The sequence below is a fragment of the Lytechinus pictus genome, chromosome 1 (assembly GCF_037042905.1).
Source record: "Lytechinus pictus isolate F3 Inbred chromosome 1, Lp3.0, whole genome shotgun sequence".
Taxonomy (NCBI): domain Eukaryota; kingdom Metazoa; phylum Echinodermata; class Echinoidea; order Temnopleuroida; family Toxopneustidae; genus Lytechinus; species Lytechinus pictus.
Genome location: NC_087245.1, coordinates 4,766,447 through 4,792,211, shown reverse-complemented (window position 1 = coordinate 4,792,211; position 25,765 = coordinate 4,766,447). Strand labels below are relative to the sequence as shown.

The 25,765-nt window shown below is 33.5% G+C and overlaps 1 protein-coding gene across 2 annotated transcripts; it reads right to left on the bottom strand.

The window, feature by feature from the left end:
• Positions 1 to 7,095: 7,095 nt before the first annotated feature.
• On the bottom strand, positions 7,096 to 15,771 carry LOC129256193 (lysosomal proton-coupled steroid conjugate and bile acid symporter SLC46A3-like). 2 transcript variants are annotated; one of them, XR_010295691.1, is made up of 7 exons: positions 15,089 to 15,754; positions 13,007 to 13,885; positions 12,216 to 12,470; positions 11,589 to 11,672; positions 9,241 to 9,397; positions 8,600 to 8,795; positions 7,096 to 8,483 (listed from the first exon to the last, which is right to left on the bottom strand). XR_010295691.1 is itself a non-coding variant. In XM_054894454.2 (6 exons), exons 2-6 carry the CDS (start codon positions 13,881 to 13,883, stop codon positions 8,741 to 8,743), a joined length of 1,428 nt encoding a protein of 475 aa, XP_054750429.2. In that variant the 5' UTR covers positions 13,884 to 13,885; positions 15,089 to 15,771; the 3' UTR covers positions 7,096 to 8,740. The 2 variants fall into 2 exon arrangements, 1 of the variants encoding a protein (XP_054750429.2); XM_054894454.2 differs by having other exon boundaries at positions 7,096 to 8,795; positions 15,089 to 15,771.
• Between the last annotated feature and the right edge of the window lie 9,994 nt (positions 15,772 to 25,765).

Below are 25,765 nucleotides of genomic sequence, written 5' to 3'. Positions count from 1 at the left end.
ATCATCACCATCATCATCATCATTATCATCATCAACAACAACATTCCGATATTTTCCTCTTCACGTTTCCTTTATTTTTTATTTTTCCATTTTCTGTTCCGTCTTCTTCTCCTTTCTTTTCATATTTCAACTGCTTTTTTCATTCAATCTCGATATATTTATTTCTAAATCATAAGATCTAATTAACACGCAATTTCAGGCCTATATATGAATAAATCCGTCCGCTTTGTATTTTCTTATTCGTTGTTATGGTAACATATTCAGGTTTATTTTTTAGAGTACTTTTTGCCATGTCTGCGTTCAAATAAATAATGGAGACAGGTGCTCTCTCAATAGAGGTGTTTTACTTTGTTGGGCAATTAAAAAAATATATATATGAAAAAGACCCAAAAGACTCATCTATCGTTGCTCATAATTCGTGATTTATGCACAAGTTTTTTAAAACCTGAAAAGGCTTATGGCCGCCACACATCTTCTGCGACCCGAATATTTAGACATGCCTCTTACTGTGAAAAGTTATATACCATCGTACAAATAACAATATTCAAATCCATACTATGCTACCTTCCATGACGTCATAGCAATCATACGATCGGCTATGATTGAAAACAAATTTGGCCTTTACTCCAAAATAAATGCTTGCAATACTATAAACAACAATCGAATTAGTATTTTTACAGTTATATTGATCCCCAAATAAAAATATTATAATCATTCATATTTTCAGGAAATAAACAAAATGCAGTTTGTTACAAAATTGGATCTAGACAAGTCGTAATGTGTGCGGCGGCCCTGACTCTTTCATAGTTTCATTCTTTATTTAATTACATTCTATTTCTGATTCGAGTAAGATGCAAGGAATTCCTCTAAATAGACTCGAAGTGGGATCTTTCCACCGACTATGTCACATTTCTGACATATATTCTAGTCATATTATTCTACATTCTAGTAAAGTACGACTAGAAAATAGTCAAATATGACTAAAATAACATTTGCACCCAGCTGACCCTATTAACGAGTTATTTTGACTGATTTGTTTTTAGAGTGTATAAAAGCAATTGTGAGTATAATTAATGTTTTCTGTATGTGTATAATGTGCATGAGTTTACCCCCCCCCCCCTCCGATATACTGTATACACTGTAAATAAAAATGTTGGGTAAAAATTTTACCACCACGAAGGTAATTATGTATCCAACCAATTTGGGGCAGTATATACCCAATGCGGGAAGCATATATTGTCCAGTAAGGTTAACAAATAAGCAGCAATTACTTTAGAATGGACAAAATTTTTATCACACTGGATAGATAAAAATGCCCAATGTTGGTTGGACACAAATTACCCTCATGGAGCACTTTTACCCAATATTGACACTAAAAAACTCTTTCTCTTTTTTTCGTCACTTGTTTTGATTTTCCGAAGTGAACACCCATTTTACTGAATGAATTCACTTTTCTATTTATCTTTTCTACATGCATATTCTTATGTTTTTAATATATTTATGTATATACGACAATCCAGCTTAAGTTGTTCTATAATTCATTCAATCATTCATTCTTTCTCGTCTGTACACAGTAAAAAAAAATTATACAACGCTGTTTACTATATGAACCTTACAGCAATTGTTTAAACAGTTTAAACAACTGTTTAAATCTTAAGCAACAAAGTTTAATTTTCAACATCTAATTTTCAAAAAATTAAACATGATTTTTTAAACGGTTAAACAAATACTGTAAGGTTCATATAGTAAACAGCGTTGTATAAAATCTTAAACAGCGTTTTTACTGTGTATGTTTGTTTATTTGTTGACTCATTAGATAAATTCGTTCGCTAATTAATTCATACATTTACCCATTTTATTCATTAACACATTCATTCAAATTAATAAACTCCTCGTTCTCAGATATCTTGATTCATGTGGAATGACCTATATACAACCAGGTGTTTTCAACGGCTTACAAAGGCTTTTCATATAGACTGTCAGGTTTTTTTTTCCACAAATGTATTGCTTATAATTTTAAGAAACATAATAAACGAAGGCGGGTTAATACAAAGCAAATCATTTTGAATTTATTGTATAGTATGCCTTTATTTCAAAATATTGCGGTGATTATATTTCACGTACTTATCTCGCTCAGATTGTTAAGCCATACCCAAACAAAGGCGATTATAGATTAGACTATATCATTATACTATCAGAAAATTAATAAAATTAGACATATTTTTGCAATTTGTTATTCATTTTCTATAACATTGCATGCATTCATTAATTCAAGTTAATTTCTATGGATTTACGATTCTTTAGAATTGTCGACGTTATTGATTTATTCAAACCTTAAACGATTCATTAATTTCTTTCTTTCAATTGATATATTAATTAGCTTTTGTTACCCGTCAAACGCTAGTGAAATATTTTCAGTTTGTATAAAGGCCGTTTGAGTTGACAAAAGTAAAGACCTTTTTTTAAAGTCCAGATGAAATTGAAGTTGACTTTCGTAGCTGATAATACCTATCTATCTATCTATCTGTATCTCAAAATGTAAAAAATTCAAAAAGATTTTAAAGGCAGCTGAGGAAAGGCTGTATTAAAAAAATATAGCTATGGCGGCAGTCTCATTTTGTCTGAAAACAGTCTCATGATACCAGTGAAGAACACATGTCGAGGCAAAGGAAGGTTACTATACCAATGTTATAACTCTAAAATCTTATTCTGAGCTGTCATCAAAATATTTAAATTTTGAGAGGTTTTATCAGACAAGCCACGATATGCACTGTTGATATACATTACTTCATCATCCAATGCTGTGAACAATGCAACTTTCTTACTTAATGATTATGGAAATTGATCTGATATTGAATTAGATAAATAAAGCTATCATCTCCAAAACCAAATTGAAACTATATATACGTTGCTAGTATAACTGCATGACCGACAAATTTTCTTGATTCTCTTTCTCTATCTACAGAGCTCTCTCCAAAAATAAACTGACCGTTCGAGAAATGGGCACGTTTCGAAATCTATTCCACGTTGTATATACTTTTGTTAGCAAACCGAGAAAAAAAAACACTCTTTAGTTTAGTTCGCTGCATTTTTATATCGTATTCAGTAATGTTAATATAGATGTAGAACTTAAATCATTAATGGGCATTAAATGCTATGACCCAATCATAACGAATTGCTACATTCACTCTCAATAAATAAATGTTATTGTTGGAGGAGTGTCAACATTTTCCAAATATTTCATCCAATCTTGCATAAAGCTAAAACCAACAATTAAGTGTTTGAGTTCACATCATTTAGAAAAGGTTGTATTCCTACAACATTTCAAAAGTTGATTTAATATTTCACTTTTTAGAGTGTTTTTAAATATGTTCTAAATGTATACCCTTGTCCAACGCTTATTGCTTAAGCCAGTTCAGATAATGCCAATCTTTTGTTGATTTTTATCATTAATTTTATAGAAAAGCATTTATGAATATTTAATCTTGTACAAGCGCGCCATTTGCCAGAAAGAAGCAGCGATAAAAAGAGTGAAATAATTTGTATTTATCATCTATTCATTCACTTCACTGATTCTTGGAAATCAATGGAATAAATCATTTCGAGGAGGGTTGTTTCTAGGGTCTAGTCTAACCAGTCTATTTTTCATGTAGTTTCATCTTTTTAAATCTTTTATTGTTTCATAATTTTTGTTTGTGTTAGAAAGTAGTGTATGTAATTTAGATATCGATTCATAACTACAATAGAGTCATCGGGGTATACATTTTCATCAAAATTGGCACAAGCCTCGAACGTTCAAAATATTAATCGAACGGCCAGATAATTTTAGTGCAATTGGGGTCTATATGATGGAGCTAAATTGTTTTATTCGACGAATGATTTCTTTATTTTATTTGTTTTACTTTTGTAATTAAACGTTTCACATACATCATTGATAATTCGATTTTCATTTGTTTTCTTTTTAAACAAGGTATTACGGCAAATTTAAAGAATGAGTAACATTTGATTGGATAAATATTTTAGATAATTTTCATGCAAATAATGATGTTAAAAAATGTATTAAATCAATACACTTTTTCTTTATATTCTGGGGCCTCTAGAAAGCTGAAATAGTTTATTCGACGCACAAATTTTAAAGAAATTTACGTTTTTATTTGTATAAGTATATCTATCATAGATATGATTGCAAATTCGAGTTAAATTTGTTTTTTTGAATACGGCCAAATTAATTCACGAATACTGAGAAGTGATCGGCCTGATAATTTTGATGTTTATTATGATGGTTCAAACGTAATACAAGTTCACAAAAGTACAATTTTCGTTAATATTCTAATATCTCTATCATAATATCTCAAGTATTTTGTTCGACGAATTATTTCTGAAGAACGTAACGATTTTACATGCATAATTAAATATCTCACTTACTCCATTGCTCATCTAATCTTAATTTGTTTCTCCTAAAGAGAAAAGAAGATATTGCGACAAAATTTAAGAGTAATTGAGACTCGATTATATCCAGACAAGAACATTTGATGTAAATTATGATTTTGGAAAATGTATTACAACAATTTCTCGAAAGTGAATTTGTTTATATTCTGGGATCTGTACAGATCTAGCCGCATCTCATGTAAATACATGAGAATATCTGAATGGAACATTTAGAAACTTATACAAACAATCAAGCACACGGTATAAAAGGTGAATTTGAATTGATAATTTAACCGTATTTTCCATAGAGACCTGGACAAAAACACAATCACAGATATACGACCTGGGTCTTTTCAGTATATGTGTGTAGTTGAGTTTCTCAGAGGTGTATCATTCACTATCAATCACATTATGATTATTTACGTTTAGATCGACCTTTAACGTCACGGACATCCGAATGTCGTGACCAGGGTTCGGACCTCGAACTTCTATATCAATTTGTATAACTTCCCCACGTAGCTTGGATTACAGGCGCATGCCACCAATTTTTATGCGACGTCAGGGCAAAACCTATTTCAAGTGCATTGGTGTATAGAGGATCAAATTATTCATGGTTCTATTTCTGATTAGTGGTCAAATAATTGTACTTAGACTAAAAGTATTTGATGTATTCATGCAAGGAACAGTCCATGATCATCACCGTTCTGGCCATTGCTGATCTGTTAATGGGTGCCTGGGGTGCCTACATGGTGATATTCTCGCAGTGATGGACATCTCGAGGGACATCTACAGTGGTGAATCTTACTTCTGCTGGGAGGGTCGTGCTGAGGAGATGTCCAATGCCACATGTCACATCGCAGGGTTCATCTGTCCTCAGCAGCGAGACTTCTGCAGTTTCTGCTGACTCTCATTAGCGTAGACCGTTTCATCAGTATTGTGTTCCCATTCTCGACGAAGCGTTTTGGCGTCGTGTCAACCCTAGTTGCAATAAATTGCAGTCATCTGGATAGTATCCGCACTGCTAACATGGCTAAGCGCAGTAGTTGTGATGCGGAACAACCTCAACCCAGACTCTTATGGTCTCAGTGATGTCTGCGTCGGTCTCCCTTTCATCAGAAAATCTACCAATTTCCGTCAAGAGGAGGATTCCCGAACCACAAGCCAATAATACGGCATAATCATTCTTCATCACATCTGCAGCCTGGACAGAATCCACCTCGAAATTCTCCATTGCGCTATGCCTTGGCATCAACCTTTTCAGTTTCTTCGCCATCCTGGTCGCCTACGTTGTTATCTTTATCAAGGTTCGATTCGTCCACGCTGAAGTTGGCCGTTACCAACCATCAATGAGGTCAGGATGGCAGTGAAGATGCACCGACTACTGCTGCTGGATGCCCATTATCATTCTTGGTATCCTCGTCCAGACGGTTGAGGTCGATCTACGCCTGGTTGGAGGTGATTGTTTTACCAATCAACGTATCACTCAATCCCTATCTATATACGCCATCATTAATATGGCTTTAAAATAAATTTCATTTTCGTAACGAAGATGACTTTGGCCTAACCAATTTGAAGTTTGCCCACCTATAGTTTTTTATTGGTATGAGGAGAGCATTCCGTTTGACAAATTTTTGCTCATGTAACTTATGAAAATCAACAAACGTCTCCAACGCACTTAAATATGTTCATGATAACTATGCACCGATGGTATTATGTTTCTGTGTCATCTTATGATGTAGGATGGGGGGTCGGGTGTCCGGACACTTTATATTTTTGAAGCCTTCTTTTTTGTCTTTGGATTACACTAAAAATATGAATTCAATAGTTGTAATCATCTTCTATTTTTTTCTCGATAATATTTCCTAACAGTTTAAAATTGATGAAATTTCGCTTGTAAATTTTTCCAAATGACTAAAATTGATTGTCCGGACACACAACTGGGTATATATAATTATCGATAAGTGTATTTAGCACACATAATCATAGGCAATTTTACTTTCTTCTATCTGAAAGATGTAGATTTTGTGATAAAATATTATGAAAGCAAACCCTCTTTGTGTCTCATGATCATATATATTTAATTATGAGCAATCGTGCACTATCCGAGAATAGAAGGGAAATTGTGAAGCACGTCTTTCATATTGACGTGATCAGTAATGTCCGTCACAAAATTAAAATGATTATTTTTTTCGATTGGTTTGATTTTCAAATTAGTTTTAATTAAAAAAAAACGTTCCAAACGATTAAAATCATTTCCAATCATGCAGAGTTACATCTGAAATATCTTTATATAGTTTAAAAAGTATTTTCTGTGATCCCGTTTCATATAAAATTGATCGGACAACTAGATATTCCGATTGATTGTACTGATAGTTTTGCAATCAAATCGTAAAAGCCAGTATTGTGATCAATCGTTAACTTTTCAGTAAGGTGCTTCATTTAAAGGGCACTGTACGCCGTGTTCGCTTCAATTATCATCATACGAAATTTTGTATTTTGCACAATAATGATGTGATTTACAAGATTCGGAGTCTGTTTATAAAATACATATAGACATGAGCGTGTGAGTAGAAAACATAGGTGTATAAATTCGAATCTTCAATATGAATGTGAAGATATCAATAAAATGAGACATAGGCCGATTAAACAGGCCCTGGTGAAGGTCCATTTAATATGCCCGTTTCATTTTTTATTTCTACGTAATTTGCAGAAAAAACGAATTAATATACTGGCTCGCGATCATACAAAGATAATCTTAGTATTTATATGTTTTTTTTTGCACACGATGTCAATAAAACCATGGAGGTAGAAAGAAATGTATAATACTAGTCAATCAGTGGATAGTGTTATTGTTTAACAAACACTTGTGGCAATCAGCAATGACCCAGTCACGACCACGTCGACTGATATCGATTTTCGTCTCTAATATAGAGTTTGAGAACAAGTTTGAATGAGGTGAAATTTAAATAAAAATGCTTTTCACCAAACAATGTTCTGTGGGTTTTATTATTATGATTTAATGACTCAGTTTGACGGATCTTTCTCTTCAAAATAAGCCTACATAAATATGAAGAATGTATCATTCAAGATTCTTTACCTGTTTACAACACTACAAATATCTACAATATAAAACGACTCCCAAACTCAAATAAATTCAAAGGAGTGTAGATGGTTTATTGCTCTATTATTATATACACATTTACGAGTCTGATAATGCGAATGAAAATCTAGCCAGGTCTAACCAAAGCTAATCTATAATTTAAAAAAAATTCCATCTATAATATCTATCTTTACCGTTAAAAGGAATGCAAATCCAGTCTAATAATAAGTACCAAGTTATACAGTGCACCGTTTCATGAAGGCATTACTTATTGACTCAATGTCATTGAAATACGATTAACATAATAATATTTCTGCCAATAAAGTTTCACTTATAGATCATGTAGATTATCATTTCCCTTTTCCCTACTTTTATCTCTTTTCCTATATCTGTCAGGTTAGCGAATGCATTCATCTTTTTATTTGTAAATATTACATTATATACTTTCTAACTCTGCAATCGTTTTATCATTGAATTGTTATATTTTGTAAATCCAAAGCAACTCCTCCTTATTGGGTTGCGATATGTTGATATTTTGATAAATCCATAAAACCACAAACTATAAAGAACATTAATAAGTCTGCAGGTCCATAATAATGTCAATTTTAGAAACAAAATACTCGAATGAAGTTATGAAGTATATTCATTATACAACTACTTATCAATATCAAACCTTTATTTGAGTGTTGAATTTTCAAATTTTTATAGTTAAAATAAAAGATTTCCAGTGATACATCTTTCAAAGTTTGACAGTATTTGACAGATAAAATAATTTCCTGAATTTTTATTCATGGAGACGAAATTAATATTTTTGTCAATTAAGACTTATACATAGAATCCTGACTGGCGAATTATTGTGGGATTGGAGCTAGTGGGTCTGGATTATGAGGACAAGCTGTGTTCTAATTAAAAAGTTTATACTCGAGCACTATTCTATAGGTCACTTGACCATTCGCTGGTAGATTCGGAATCTGGTATATTTGAAATTACATACCTGTAAGAAATACAAATAGGACAATAAATATGATTGTTTAATTTCCAGCACTATTCTATAGGTCACTTGACCATTACACACTTTGTTCGAAAAATTTTCTTGAATTAATTTGATTGATAAACCAAGATTCAGGATCTATGTATACTATTTTCACAATTTATTTTCACCTTGTTATTTTGTCATCAGTCAAAAGGTATACTGTGATGCAACTATAGCGGTTAATCAGTTTTCTCGCTGGTAGATTCGGAATCTGGTACATTTGCAATGACATACCTGTAAGAAATACAAATAGGACAATAAATATGATTGTTCATTTTATTATAGATACTGAGTCAGGAATATTATCATTATGATAAAGTGAAAGGAAAAGAAGGCGTAAAAAGAATAAAATAAGAAAAAGTAGAAGAAGAAAAATAAAGAAAGTGAAAAAATAAAAATATGAAAAGGTACATATGTAAATATGAGTTGCTAACCATGATATTAAAAAAAATCATTATTCATACGATTCAGTGTATATGAGTTATGATTATCATAGCCTAAGATGTGGTCGAACAATTTTGAAATCATTAGAAATATGCAGTCATTGTCTTTGAAGCAATACAAATGAAAAAGGTAGAATGAATACAAACAAAATGAGTATTCTAGGACTGATGTATCAAAGCAATTGAAAAAGACCGAGAGAGAGAGATTGCATTATGAATGTATAAATGACACTAACCTGACAATAAGGAATGCGAATGCATGAATAACAGCCATACATATAAAAACAAGACCAGGGCGTGTCTCGACTGATGATGCATAGATACCATTATAGATACCACCTAGTATGGGAGTGGTCAGCGTGTTTAAGAAAGATCCCATGGACATGAAGGCACCTTCAAAATGTAGAAGAGAACATACCTTAGTTATGGTAGTGATGATAAATAAAGACTATTTTCATCTACTGATTAACTTGTTCCATAACTTAGGTCCTGCATAAGAAATTGTAGTTCTTGAGAAATTATAATTTAGCGTTGGTAAATGAAAAAGATTTGATTGACGGGTCGCATATTTACAAACATTTTTATTATATACAAAACATTTTTCTGAAAACTTCGAAAGTATATTTTTGGAGTAAGAAAACAAAAGATGGCAATCTGATGCTTATGTATATCAAAAATTTGATATATACTATATTTTTTAAAGACAGGAGCAGTGTGTGAGAAAGGATGTAAATTGAACATAATTCGTATTGCTCGTTTTGTAAGAATTAAAATTTTATTTAAATAGGCCTTTGCACATCCTCCCCATACTATATTACAGCAGTTCAGATATGGCAAGATCATGCTATTATTATACAGTTTTAGAGGAATATAAAAAGGAACAATTTTCTTTATTATATTCATTGCACCAATAGCTTTAGATATTTGACATGATACATAAGATACATGCTCTTTCCATGTCAGTTTGTTGTCAATTTTAACTCCTTAAAAAATTGTAGAATTTACAATCGATATTATTTGTTGGTTGATACTTATTCTTATAAAAAAAAATATATAATAATAAATAATGATAATAAATTTTTGTTTTTAGGACGAAATAACATACAGGAAGTTTTTTTCTGCATTTAATTTCAATTTGTTTGCTTTAAACCAAGTATCAAGTTTTTGAAGTTCTGTATAAAAAGAAAAGTAAGACACAAAATGTATAGTATTCTAAGTTTTTGGTTTGATCCTAATATATTGTTTCATTCTGATCACTATTTAAAATCAGTTTCTTTTTATTTTCTCAAGCTGTTGATTATATTGGTGTGGTCATTATATTGTAATGATGATGTGTCAGATGTGGTAATTGTTGATGGTAATTATGATGGTGATAATTTTGAAAATGATGATATTGGCTATGACCTGTGAAGTGATATGGTTGTGATGATAACAGAGGTTTTGGGGTTATGTTGGTGAGTTGATGATGGTGATATAGTGCTGCTGGTGGTGGTGATAATGATAGTAGCGATGGTGAAGGTGATAATGGTAGTGGCGTTGGAATAAAGAACAAAGGAAGTTGAGCCCCAAAACCAATTAAAAAAAATATATATATAAAATTATGTTGATCCAATCTTGAATCAAAATCTAAAACGTGGATAGGCCTATGTCTTTTCTTTTATAGATTAAGTTTTCTGAATTTCTTTGGCATACAATTTTTAACCAGATGTCGTTACAATGATTCCTCTTAGGAATCTTCCACCGATTACTGAACTCGCAACGGTAACTTTTGTGAAACAGCAGTGCAATTTTCAAAATGGTTGGCGATGTTAGAATGAGAAGACGGATCAACAAAGGACCAAATAATTGATAAACATTCTTTGATGTTCAATTATCTTATTGTACGGTTGAAAATCACAAGTTCATTTAAGGGTAGAAAATAAATGAAGTTCTAAAGTAGTAAACTCAAATCATCGAATCATCCAAAGGGGAATGAAGTGAAACTAGGAGACGCAAAGAAATTAAACTGAAGTCGAAGAAATCTGGTGTCGTGTCTGTGTTTGTGTGTTTATTAAAAATCACTTCTCTTCTCATACCATAGGCCTTTCTGGCCCACATCAAATTTGTAGCTATAGAAACATAACACTCTTTAAATTAACTAAAATCAAACCAATGAAATTAAAGAAAATAGGAGAGCCCTACTAAAATGTAGAAATCCAATTCATAATATAAACCAATGAGGAATAAGATGAAGGTGATAAAAGATGTCTGGGTGATAATGGCATTAGAAACTAAGGAGTCAGGTGAGGGATGGAATGAGTGGAACACCTGAATAAAGAGGGAATGAAGATGACCAAAGAGAGTCAGAGGAAAATAATCCAATGTGGAGAAGGATGAATGAAAAATGAATGTGATCATACTCAAATAACCCAAGTTCAGACTGCAAGGGCAATGCTGAAAAGAAATGTAAATGAACTCAAGTCTAGACGGAACAGAAATGTAAAACATCAGCTGAAGAAAACACAAGTTAAAGGAAATGAACAAAATAAGATAAATGACAAAATAACCATCTTACATTACCATCTTTGCTGTTCAATTATCTTACCTTTCTGACTAGGGCTAACAATACGAGAGACGATTGAACCATTGGCTGATCTTGAAGGTGCACCAATTAGTACAAATAGGGCAGCTATAAGAAAAAAACAGTGACATGACTAAGTGTTTCTCTCCTATGACGTTGATACAGCTAGTAATTATAAAAAGAGAATATGATTAATGTAATTTTATGTGATTCTTCACAGAAAAGGTATACGTCACAAACATCTGATTAGTTAACTGATCGATTGATTGATTGAGAAATAATTAATTCATTGATTGATCAATCTGTTCATCGATTGACTGATAGATTAATTAATTGATTCTTTGTTATATGAAATCTCAGTATACATGGTATAGCATCATACAGTTAACAGGGCTTTGAAAATATGAAAAACGAGCTTAGGGCCTACAAAGTTCTTCATTAATATTTCATTCTTGATTTAATTCTTATACATTTTAATTATAATATCTGCTTGCTGGTTTATCTTGTATAGGGTAAGATATCTCAGTTGGCAAAACTGCTTCATTACCAGGACTCTCATATTTCAGAGATGTATTGAATTTAGTTTCATAGACCCTAATCATTCATGCTACCTCACATGCAAACAATTCAATGGAAGTAAAAGCCACTTACCGAACATCATAAACTTTGTAGACGAAGCATATGCTGTAAAGAGAGTTACCAAGATGGCGGATATAGAGCCCAACTGCAATAGCTTGAAATCATTCTTGAGAGAACGTTCGCCAAGGAGACCTAGTACCATCCCGGTACCTACGGCCTGGCCGATGATGCCCATAAGGCTTTTGAAGGCAGAAAATATACCGTATACCTTGGGTGACCACAGGAAAGGCGCTCGTTTGGTATAGAGGAGAATCAAATTGAATTCAACTGCATTAATGAAGAGAATACAATTTCAGTGTTTTAATAGGCCTAAATGTATTGCAAAACTCATGAAAATGTATAAAATTTAGTTCATCGACCTAACAAGATAGCACATCATCTGTTAGAATTCATTTGCAGTAAAAAGAAAACATAATTCTAACTATGATAAACCAGTCTCTTACAACAGTCCCCGGCAACAGTCTGTTACCACCGTCTTAAAATACACGAATATGTATAATGCTATAGGCCTATATAACTTATAAGCGCTATGTTTATGGTAAATCATGACTTATTTTATTCTGTATATGCATATCCATTGTTGAAATGTTTGTGATTTAACTTAACTCTTCACTGTTTTTTTAAATATTATAAACACACTGAATTTTAATTGAAAGACATAGAGTACAACGCTTGGATCAATTCCCCCCCCCCCCCTCCCTTTTACAAAGAAAATTTTAATTTTTATCAAGCAATATACCTTCTTTTATGATTTTGACTTTCTAAATATAGCTATAGATTATCCGGTAAGTCATTATACTCACTCATTGCTGATGCGTTAGCAATCATCCCCGCAACCAACAACACTATGAGAGCAGTTCGGTAGGGGCGATTCTCTCTTGAGGTAAGAACATTGATTCCTACTGTTACACTACTCCATATGAGTTTGATCAAACCAACAATACCCAGATAGCTGTTTTTATTGCCTTTGTTTTCCTTGATATCCCCATTGCTCGACTCATCTTCAACTTTCGGAAGGGTTTCGTCAAAGAAAAGAAGAACGACAGCAACGACAATGAACTGGGAAGCAGTGTAAAGAAGGTAAACTTGAGTGATTGATAGAAATTGAGGAAGGATCCCCGAGCAAAGCATACCGACGACCATCCCAAGACCAAAGAAGGGCATGGTGCGACTTATACGCACAGCTCGCTTCTCTACAGGGGTGGTGTCTGTGATGATGTTCACAGCGGTAGTCATGAAGGTCTGGATCCCACCGCTGACACCAAAAATCAAGCAGCTGAGGATGACCAAGGGTAAGTACACAACTGGTATTATTGACTGAAGAAGTAGGACGAGACTCAAGAGAAGAGAACCGCAACATGGGAAGAGCAGGACTCGCTTCCTACCAATCTTGTCACTGAGTGATCCCAACAACAAAGCAGCGATGGCACCAGGGATATCAGTGAAGATTGATTGTATGGTAAGAAGACGTGATGATACCATTTGAACTTCAGATTCTGCTTGAGGATTCTTAGAGAGGTTGTCACAGACTTCTACCCCATATCGTTCCAGGCACAGACGGTGGATGATCATATTCTGCCATATAGGAAACTGTAAGGTCATCCCAGCAATGTACAAGAACAGGACCAACTGAAGACCACATTTCCTGAAGCCACTGCTGATTATATCCAGGATAGTCATTTCTAAAACGAAGAAAATATATATAAATGTAATTAGTGTGGAGAAGGAGGATCGTACATCATAGGTCTCGATCTCAACAATATTCAAAGCATCGATACTAATATACCAAATGGCAATATGTATGTAATTTAAGGTTTTCACCTAAAATTGAAGGTCATTTCGTCCGCGGAAAATTTGACAGACAAAAATGTCCTCACTTTCAAATGGAGGGGGGGGGGGCAATCTTGAGTAAAAAACGGTATATTTACATTACAAATTTTGATTATGGCTCTCCCCCCTGACCCACCACTGATATTTCATATATATATATATGTATATACATGTATATATATACATATGTATATAATGAACAAAATAACTGAAGAAAAGCAGAAAAAAATCACTTTTACTAGTTTCCATTTATCCTTCAGAAAGTCTTTTCCATTCAATATTCTAGCACTATCTCTACTCTCAGCTACGGGGAAATTAAGTATGATAGGAAGAATTTTTTTTTAATTCATAACATTTCATCTAGAGCATGTCGAGGTAAATTTTAGGCCGTTCGAATCGTTAGGCATTAAGATTTTTTTCTTCAAAAAATACATTCCTGTGAGAGGCCGTTTATGTGTTTTTTTCTATACACCAGATTATAAAGCCGCAATTTCGCATCACATGTAATCACATAATTCGGCCCTGGATCATAAATTCTACAATGGAACAGTCTCAATATTGCAGGACAATGAAAGCCATTAAAGATTTGTCAAAATCTTGAGGGGAATCGAACTATTCCCCTTTAGAATTAATCATCCTTAGGATACCTCTTTTTCAGACGTACATTCCCCTTGCCCCATGATGTATAAAAATGCATTTTTATTTTTCAGATAGTTAAATACAATTAATGATGATATGGCAACAAAACAAACTCATAATCTCTGTACCCCCCCCCCCCGACATAAGCAGTTCATATGATAACAATTACAAAGTTTGTCCACCTTTGCACTTGTGTGCTCTCTACAGGAAGTTCAGATTGTTCGGTTTTACCAGGGCATGTTTTACCTTTAATTTGACCTCTGGAACCCAAATATCAACAATCGTCCCACACAAGCGGCACATCAAGTTCCCGTGTAGGCCTACTTCTTCTCTGAAGTTGCATGGTAATCATTATTGTGTAATGAAATAAAAAGAAGCTAAAATACATATGAAGACAGAAATGGCCTAATGCTTACCGATTTCTTTTCCTTTATAAACCCAGGGAGGAACATAAGTGATAACTCCTCATATAAGTTCGTCCTAAGTTGACATGGATGTAAGATGTTGATATCCGAGCTCTCCGGCGTACACCAGACCGTACACAAACGGTTTCTTCTTAAACAGACGCAAGTGAAGAATCGATAGTGCAGACTTTCTTTTCTTTACATTTCAAGTATATTTACAGTGTTATGCAATAGCATGTGACTGCTCTTTATTCTCAAAGAATAAGGATTATATTGCATAGAAAAAAGTAGGCCTACCTATACACTCTGGGAGACGGTATGGAAAAGGAAAATATAGGTTTGGATTCTAATTTCCTTAGTGAATTGAACACTACATGTTGAAAAAATAATGCTAATGTATATCTACATTTTTATTCAGAGGATCCTCTGAACCAAACCACACTTGTTTATACAAGATCACTCACAAGTAATATTTCGAACCAGTTTCCGTGACATGACATCACTGGCATGTATTAATACACACTCTCGTTTACATCCTAATCCGACTGATGTCATACTGAAATGAACTTAATCTGGATATAATTATGTCGAGTTGACAACAAAATGAATCCATTTGAAATCTTCATTCCACCCAACGCGCCACCCACCTCCTTCCCGTATACTATCCACTGGACTCAAGGATACTAGTATTGGTTGTACGGGTAAACAAGTATATTTCTATTTATTCAATAAACCAGGAAGTACATCCCTGAATAGAATATATCCTTGTTTTCTTGCTTCCGAATGAACATCCGTTTATGAACGAGAGATCTATTCTTTTTTTTTCTTGTCAAGTACCTTATAAGACTACTGTGGGTTTTTCTTTTTAACAAAACACTTTTATTTCGTTCTTTATAAATATTGTACTCGACTCCATCCTCACAATATATCCGGGCAATATTTACCATTGCATACATAGATGAGATACATTCCCCGCATCCATAGTACCGAAGTGTAAACAAGATGTATGTACTTGGGTATTGAATATGATAGAGCGGAATGAAAGAGTGTAATATTGCCCCCCCCCCCCCATCCCCCCAAAAAAAATAATAATTCCCGTATGAATAAAATATATAGATTCCCACACGAGTGTAGGAAATTAGATTATAAAGCCCAAAATACACTAGATATTTTGCAATGGACCTTTCATTCCGAACTATTGTGCGGTTCCCACTCTTTTTTTCTCCTCTACATGTATATAATATACTCTTTCACTTTGTTCGTTATCTCCTTTTCTCTTCTGTTTGTTTCTTTCTCTCTCTCTCTCCTTTATCTCTCTCTCCCCTTTCTCTTTCTCTTCTACCCCCCTCACTACAATACATACAAGTCTTTGTATGTAACTCATTTTCTCTTAATATCAGAATATTATCTCCAATCAAAATACATCATTACACAACAAAATGAAAACTATTGATAACTTCATTTTGTTCACAAAGAAGTTGATTTATTGCAGAATATGATGTCATATACATATTTTTTTTAATAAACCAGAAGAAACAAAGAGAATTATGACATTATTTCATTTTATAAAAGAAATTAGTAAAATCAAACATGAAAAGTACCATGTGCAATAATTATATGTACATGTACCTCTATAAGGCCAGATACAAGTACCAGTATACAAAAATATTAGAGACTCGTTGGGCCGATATAGCATGAAAATAATTTAAATTGATTGATTGATTCACATGACTAGCAGAAAATTGTGCCCAAAGACTATATAGATAATTGGTTGAACTCTTTGAATTCCGTAGATTGAAAGTCAAATAGATTGTGATCAGGGACCAATCCAAAATTGGATCACTAGTTTTAATCGAATAAGATTGAACTCTAAAACCTAATTCCAACGTTTTAATCGAATAAGATTGAATTCTAAAACTTCATTCCAACTTTGGATTGGTCCCTGAACGCAATCTATTTCAATCTTTTTTTAGAGAAAACCTACCATTTCATTGGGATGGTGAGAACAAATCTTGCATTTGCCAATGATTTACTTCAAGGAAGGTCATGCAAGCTTGAATTATTTCTTAGTTTTGATTGTGGCATTTCAAACCATCAACAAGCTATTTCAAAATCATTTCTGCAGATATACATGAGTGACAAATTTGAGAAGATATTTGGCTTTTGACACTCACTTTTTCCAAGAAAAGTTTATAGCACATGTTTTTACCTGAACAAAAAGGATGTTTGAAACTGGTTGAGAATAGAAAAAGGTAGAGCTAGCATGTGCCATTCAGAACTGAAACCTGTCATTGACTTAATTGCAACACTGCTGCTAATGCTTCACTTAACTTCACTTTTCTTTGCCTTTTGGTTTCAACAATGGAAATCACATTGGAACAATTACAATCAAAGGTTTATGGATAATTTAACCTTGGCTTACAAAAACTCTTTTTTTTTAACCAGTAATTACGCATACAAGCACAAGGCTACTGAAATGCTTTAATGCATTCGGCCCAAAGTCTTATTTTCATGTCACAAAGTGCACTTGGTGCAAAACAGTTTCTTGTAAGCATACACATCCTCCTTTAGACTTATTGTGCAATAAGGGTTTGACCACCTATCTACTAAATTACATGTGGGCATTTTCACCACGGATGGACACAGAGGCAAAACAAAATCAAACTGATATTCATGTCAAATGCTTTATGTTTTTTGATAAAACAAGACCTGAAGTTTCTGGGACAATTTTTTTTCGACTCTGGCAGCCATTTTTTATTTTCAAAATGGCCTCCAAAGTATGGATACAAATTAGTGTTAAAAATGGTATACTGATACATATTTTGTTTTGACAGATTTTTAAAGAACAGGTTTGATCATGTTTTCCCATGTGATTTAGCTTGCTATTATAACACTTTATAAAATCCAATAGAAAGAAACGCCATTAATTCATTTTTCTGATAATTTTTTTTTGATGAAGTATGTGATAGGGTATGTAACGTCAGTTACCAAAAACATGAACTTTTTTCCTCATTTCCCAGAAAAGAGGATATATTATATGAAACTTGGTAGATTTCCTCCTAAGGTAACACCCCTCCCTTCTACACCAAAATTAAAGATAATCAATTAACAATCAAGCCATGGGTACCATCAAATATGTGTAACGTCAGTTACCAAGTGGAAAATGTAATGTCAGTTACCAAGATGTAATGTCAGTAACCATGATAAAACGTTGGTTACCAATAATGAAATGCAAATGTGGTCAATTTTACGGTGAAGAAATATTGTATACTTGTTATTTAAGTCTCTCACTTAGTTGAATCACAACAGAAGGAGCTTGCTATTGACTATTAAAAGGTATAGTTCACAAGGAATTAATACTATATAAAATTATGAAGGAAGTTGCATTCCCATCGAGCAAAAAAAATTACTACAGTATGAAATTGTTTTGCATATGTACATGGAATACCAAGTACCTAATTGTTTGTATCAGACAATTTTTTTTTGGTTTTCGGGGGGGGGGAGGGGGTGCCTTTCCCATCCTATTGCCTAAATCTGCAACATTTGATAAGCTTAACAATGCGATGAATGGGGGTTTCCAGTGCCCCTTTTTTAGTTTATAGGATTCTTTTTAGCATTGCTGGGCTAAAAGTAAATTCCAGGTTTTTATACAGGTCTGTTAGTAGTGTGATACAATTTTTGTTTTGGGTTTACAAGTATAGATGAAAAGTGAAATATGACAGTTCTGATCAATGTTGCATGGATCTACTAAAACTGTGTCTTTTTCTAATTTACAAATAGTTCAGTTTCAGTTTAGAAGCTGGAGTTTATTTTTTGTTGACAGCTTTAAAAAGAAATTAGCAAAGAGAATGATTAAACAAATTATGGAAAAAAAAAGAAATCCGACAGATTATGAACAAGCATTGCTTGCACTGACCAGAATAGAAATCAATAAAACTGCATGGCTGCATGAGATTCGGGGGAGGGGTAGACTTTGGGAGGAGACCCTTATTCATTTTGCCTTTTTTGAGGGGAGGGGGAGGTTGGAGAAGGAAAAATGGGTGTATAGTCAGATGAATCCATGTGTACAGTCAATACAATATTAAATTACTATAGGAACACATGTAGCTGCTATGACCCCCCCCCCCCCGCCCCCCAGTAAGTAAAACATACATTTCTTATCTATTGATAATTCAAAATGTGAAGTATTATGAAACTGTTATGATTTTAAAAAGCCTTTAATGCATATAATTACCAAGAAAATTATGCCTTTGAAATTCATATAGCACTGGTAAATGTTTATATGTAATGTCAGTTACCAACAAGTAATAATAAAATGTTCAAATCACAGAAAAGGAATTCAGAAAAAGAATTTTTTTTTATTGAAATGTTCCTAGAAACTCAGGTATACTTCCACATCAAGCTCACTTTCATGTGAAGCCCTGCATAGAAGATACAATGCAATGATTCCACATATTTGACTTCCATGTGTTATCTCTATGGCAAATTAAGTGTAAAGTCAGTTACCGTAATGTCAGTTACCAGCATGGTCATGGAAAAATTATCATAGCCCCCAAAAGATAAAAACAAATTATTCAATATTTTGACACATCTTAACTAGTAACGAAGACCTATATTTATATATTCAAATTATCTACTCAGGGACATGACATATTTTAATTTTACTGAACACCCTGAAATTGCATGACCTTTTTGCGTAACGTCAGTTACCGACACATTTTTGCTTGCTGATGCGTAAAAAATGTGGTTACAGTGAAAAACTTAGTATCAGAGTATACAGCAAGGTTCACTTTATGAACTCTATCAAAAGCAAACTCCCATCATTTGTTGTTTTAGAGATAAACACAATAAAATGTGTGTAAAATTGTGCCGTGTAACGTAAGTTACCGTGAAAATGCCCATGTATGCATAAAACATAAATGAGATGATATACACAAATCAATGTTTATCTCTTGAAGAGATGAAAATTTCATTCATAAAAACACTATCGTACATAAGAATTAATATTCCTTTATCTCAATTCATTAAAAGAGCACTTTCTTCAAGATTTTCAAATATGTGCCTACATGTATTTTGAAAATGCTAAATAACTTACATATTATGTACAAAAATAGTGTACTCTGTAATATATTCAGTTTCATTACTTCATCTGATAGCCAATACACTTGGTTATATTTGATACATCTTATCATAGTGTTCTTTGAACAGTAATATCAAACATTCACCCATCTCATAAACCAGGACAACCTTTTAATCTTGGAACCTAAAAATCAAATATATCAGCTGCTTTGAAAACTCATCAGTGTTGAAAAATGCTATGTTAAGAGTAAATTACATAGTGAACAAAAGTATTTTATGGACATAGTTTTTTATTCATAACTAAGTCCTACTGCACAGTACCTAATACATTATTAGACATGTCTCTTTAAAAAATCAGCATCACTTTACAGACACAAAGAATTTTTTGGGGTAAAATTTATGTATCAGCAATGGCAATATACATGTACAACCAGACAAACAAATCAAACCTAATCAAATTAACAGTTAAAGAGGAGTAACCTCATATTTGACCATAAGTCTGCAAAGTATAATCTTTAACACTAAAGTTTAATATTTAAATATTCCATTCAAATCAATTCCATCATTCCCATTTCAAGCGCTGAAAATGTACCGCTTCCTTTCAAGTTCTTTATATACTTTCTTCTTTGCTTATTAATCAAACTAAACTTCTGTGCCCCCATAAAATAACAACCAGTGCCGGCCGCACAGAAACGTCGTCAGCCTAACAGAGCGCTAACAGTAAGCCCAGTCACATTTTTCAGATAGTGAAGTCAAAACATTCACTTCAAGTTCAATGAATAAGTAATGCAATGTTGTAACATGAGACATCGCTGCCACATTTCTGGTTGTAACAGAGCCTCTGTTTAAGAGCACATTGTTAGCGCTAACATTCTGTGCAGTCAGTCCAGGGCATCCATTCCCTACACAACCCACAGGCATCCACATACAAAGGCTTGAGAGCCCTAAATGGGATAGCACTAGTTTGATTTCAATTAATTAACACTTGCATTGGCTACGTTAGAGAATCCTATTCCTCCATGATGAAAGAAGACAACGGAAAGTTTCAGTGCAGGATCAGCAGACAGATATTTAAATACATGTACAAAGTGTGTGTTGCAAAAAGGATAACAATCACATTATTGATAAAGAAACATCAATTGAAACACAAGTTTTAAACAAAGATCTTTAAAATCATCCAATCTATGATAATGATTCATTAGACAAGGAATGCATTAAATTCACCTAACAAGTAGGGCTGGCCAAGCTAACCCTGCCATACAAATACCATGCTCTTTACCAACATCAAGGCCTGTAACTGATCCAAACTATATAAAAATTGAATGAGAAAAATTTGTATGCATGCAAATGATGCACTCAAACAATGTAAATATCAATTAACTGCTACACAAAATAAGTCTGACAAATACCAATGTCATGTAAATTTCCTTGCAAATACAATTTGTGAGAAAATGTTTTATATATATCTCCATTTTGTATTTGTAGTTTTTCCTCTTTCCAGAGTGAGCTGTCAGTCTGTTTGTATTTACATGTGTATGTTCAAGGCACTCTAGAATTCAATATATACATGTAGCATACTATAAAGTAACAAAAAAATATTATACAAGGAAATAACACTGGGGAAAAGAAAGTTCCCATTTCATAAATAGCAGAAAAAATCCTGTGGTTTTACATGTCGGGAAAACATAGCACACATTAATAAAAATAGATCATTTAAGTAGTACGACAATGAAAATAATAATGAAACATTTTAGTGGCATTTGTATTCCTTCCTTGTCTTTTTATCTTTCAGAAAAAATACACTTTGTATATATCAAGGTGTTTAACACATTTTTACAAAGGATAAAGCTGAGCTTACCATGGTGGAGTGTTTTTTACTCTTGTCTTTCAAGCAGATAGTTGTGGGTTTGAAACTCCAGGCATTGATTTCCTTTAGCAAGAAATTTCTCTATATTGTCCTACATTAACCCAGACGAGGTGAATGGGTAGTATTGGGCATAGGCGGCAGAAGCGGAGGATGGGAGGGACCTGTTCCCCCCTAAATTTGAGGTGGGGGGACGATCCCCCCTAGTTTTTTTTTTTTTTGCTTGTCAATTTTGTTTCCTGCGTCCCCCTCTAAATTCAGGTAGACCCCCCTAAAAATTTTGTGGTCCCCCCCCCTAAAATTTTGGTTGATAACCTTTTTTTTTTTGCTTGTCAAAAAGTTTTGGTGGTCCCTTTTTACCTGTGTCCATCCCAAAATTTCAGGTCGACCTCCCCCCTAAATTTGTTGGCTTCTGCCGCCAATGGTATTGGGTACCCGGTGGGATTTATTACTGTACTTGAAAATGTTAATACATGAGACCAGTCAACAAAATTTAAGGTGGTGTATCAAGCACAGTATAAAAGCTGCACTATTCACATTTGCATTTATAGCAAAATAAAACAGTGCTCATAGGTTTCTTGAACTATTTCATGCAACATATTAATCGAGTTAATAATAGACTTAACTTTTCAATACGCTTCTAACTAGGATCTAGTATAAGTAAACTTTCTCACATATTTATCATTATTATTTAGTACTTGAAGATAATGTACACAAATCTATTACTTGGTGTATATTTCTCGCACAATATCGAACACAATAATAATTTTTGTTTACTAGATAAAACTGAAGATTCTATGTTAAACATCATAAAACATCATGAACATATAAATCAATACTTAATAATATTGCTGATTGCTATTCAAAATTTAAATTCTTTTACCTTTCTCCTATTTATCTCTTTCATATTAAAACTTTCACAAAGTTGGTTCTACAATCTTCTACAGAAAAAGGTAAAGGTTATTGTATACAGTAGGTTAGAATATACATGACCATCATCAAGTCATATACATGTACATCTACTGTACTGGTAAGTGGATTAAAGTAAAACGCAGCAACAATGAAAATCATGTGACAACTGCAATCATGATTGAAGTATAAAGTATAAGTACACGATAAGAATAGGTCCATTCATATTGCTCAGGGCTGCATAAATATTCTACTGCATATAGTACTTAGTATCATCATGGACCTATGAAGAGATGGCCGATTAACGCAAGCATTTCTTTGATGCAATGATGGTCACCGTCACCTGGTTATGTGCATCTTAATAAGAACATACAGGTGTTGTGACAATAGCAACTACCCTGACTACCTAGGCATATCTGATGACATACAAAGCAATGGTTTCCCTGTTCTTGATTTTTGTTGGCTGGTACTGTTTCAGAATATGCATACATGTACTAGTACATGTATGAATGGCAAACAATCAATCACAAAATTGTCTCTCTATTAAAATATGCAGAAATTTTCACAAATAAATCACGTAGAACTAAGATGACCAAAGGTTAACAAGAATTGAACATCAATTTTCCATGATTTCAGTGATTTATGATCTTCTGCGCATGCAATTTGTGAATATAACTGCTTCAGACCTTATTCACGGTGACGATCATAGAATCAAAGTAGATATTAACATGAAGAGAATGATATTCAGACAATCGCAGACACCTGTATCGTGAATTCATTTAATCGATGAATGTCCATCTCTTCATATATATATCTGTAGTTGAGCTGTCATATAGGTGCTATAGCATTCAAGTTACAAATCCCTAGGGTGTTATGGATTAACTAAGAACGACAACCCCTATGGGACACCCATTCACCTCACCTGCATGTAGGACATGTTAAAAAGCCAATGTGAATAACTTTCTTGCTATTTTGGAAATTAATGCGTGAAGTAGGATTCGAACCGACAACTCTCTGATTGAAAGGCGAGGGTTAGAACCAACACACCATATACAGTATGATTGTCATCTGAATGATACCACTGTCATTGCCAGGGGCTGCGAAACAGTTTTGAGAGTGGGGGGGGGGGGAGCAGAGCCAACAGTAGTTTGGCTGACCACGCAAAAAATCACAGGAAAATAGTCATTTTTATGATTTTGTACATGGTTTTGGAAAAAAGTGGGGGGATGAAGCCCACCCAACCCCCCCCCCCCCATTTCTGCGGCCCCTGATTGCATCACATGAATTTCAGTATCAACCCCTTTTACATTGTAGGTAGGGCAGGATCTTTCTTTCTCTGATTAGATCATACACACAAACAAAATCAATACTCTCCAATGCATTATTTACTCATCAATGAAGAACTATGAGTCATAAGTGGATTAGTCTCTGGAATCTGGACTTTGAACCTTGAAGTTTAGAATCATATCACACCAAAACACTAGCATTATTATACACTAGCTATTATTCTTTAAATTGAAAACAGCATACATGTATGTATATATTATTTTCAAAGCTAAAATACATGTACAGTACCTGAAATAGACAGAAAATAAATATTGAGTTTATCAAGAAATGTCACTTCAATAAAAAGATTTTAACAGCCAATCTGATCACAGGTTATTTGTTTTCTTATAAAAAAAACTTTTAAAATTTTGAACAAAATACACCAATACTTCTGATGTAATAAAAGAAAAGAAAAATGATTTTCCCTTGCTCTCATGTTTGATTTTATAGCTCTGCTATTAACTGAACCAATCCCCAAAATGTGGTCACTTTGTCTCAAATAAAATAGGCTAATAACTAATACTATCGATTTTAAAAGGGATTTCCAGCCAATATACTCTATCCTGTCAAGGTCCGATACACGTATTTCATTAAATTGCTGAGCACTGTACAATAATGATGTGATAGTTCATATTATTATGAAGACATAAAAAATGAAAGAAAACTAGAATTTTAATTTGTCATGAGGACGAATTAGGTGATCTGTCTCTGATTTCATGATCACGAATACAATCACCATGTTTATTGAGATCAATATGATCATCATGATGTTAACTGAACTTTTATTACGAAAAGAACATGTTGAATACTCTTGAACAGAGGAAAATTGAGAAGTTATATGAAATAGGTGTAGGTGATACACATGGTACATGTTACAGACCTATTAAAAGGGATTTTAATCTCTTTTATTGTGCACTATTTTAACTTATATACACCCTGTACCTTAAAATGGTCGTAAAGCATCATTTGCGAAAATGTTGAAAAGAAACAAAAAAGAAAAAAATCTCATGTTCAGCCTTGGGTTTGAACCGTGGACCCTAAGGACGCAAGTCTGATGCCTTACCAATTCTCGCTACCCCAAATAGGAACAAAAATCTCATAATGCGCGAGACGAGATAATTTTCACTCCGTCGGGTCGTCATCACCACTTCCGGTTCAGAGTCATGCTCGCGCGAGGTTCGCGATACTGAGTTTTCCACCACGCTGAAATCAATGCCAATCAGCGTAATATGTACAGATTGTAATACTTTTTATTTAATTTGGTCAGTTTTGATTCCATTTGAATTATAAATAAAGATATATTTCACGTGAAAATAATTTTTATTCATGTTTTTATTTGGTTATAAAAAAATAAAACAAAAATGAATATCTTAAAATTTTGCATTTAGCGACCGGCCTGACATCACGATCGTATTCGACTAGACGATAAATATATACACTACAGCATTCATTCCGTTGAATTTTTTGTAGACCACAAAATGGATAAAAAATCAGTCTCGGAACTTAAAAAA

Excerpts from the sequence above, each read along its gene's own strand:
- LOC129256193 (XM_054894454.2), bottom strand. The coding sequence starts at position 13,883 with ATGACTATCCTGGATATAATCAGCAGTGGCTTCAGGAAATGTGGTCTT. Across the intron at positions 11,673-12,215 it reads TACAAAGTTTATGATGTTCG|CTGCCCTATTTGTACTAATT; the intron begins GTAAGTGGCTTT and ends TTTTTCTTATAG. Across the intron at positions 8,796-9,240 it reads TTCGCATTCCTTATTGTCAG|GTATGTCATTGCAAATGTAC; the intron begins GTTAGTGTCATT and ends TATTTCTTACAG.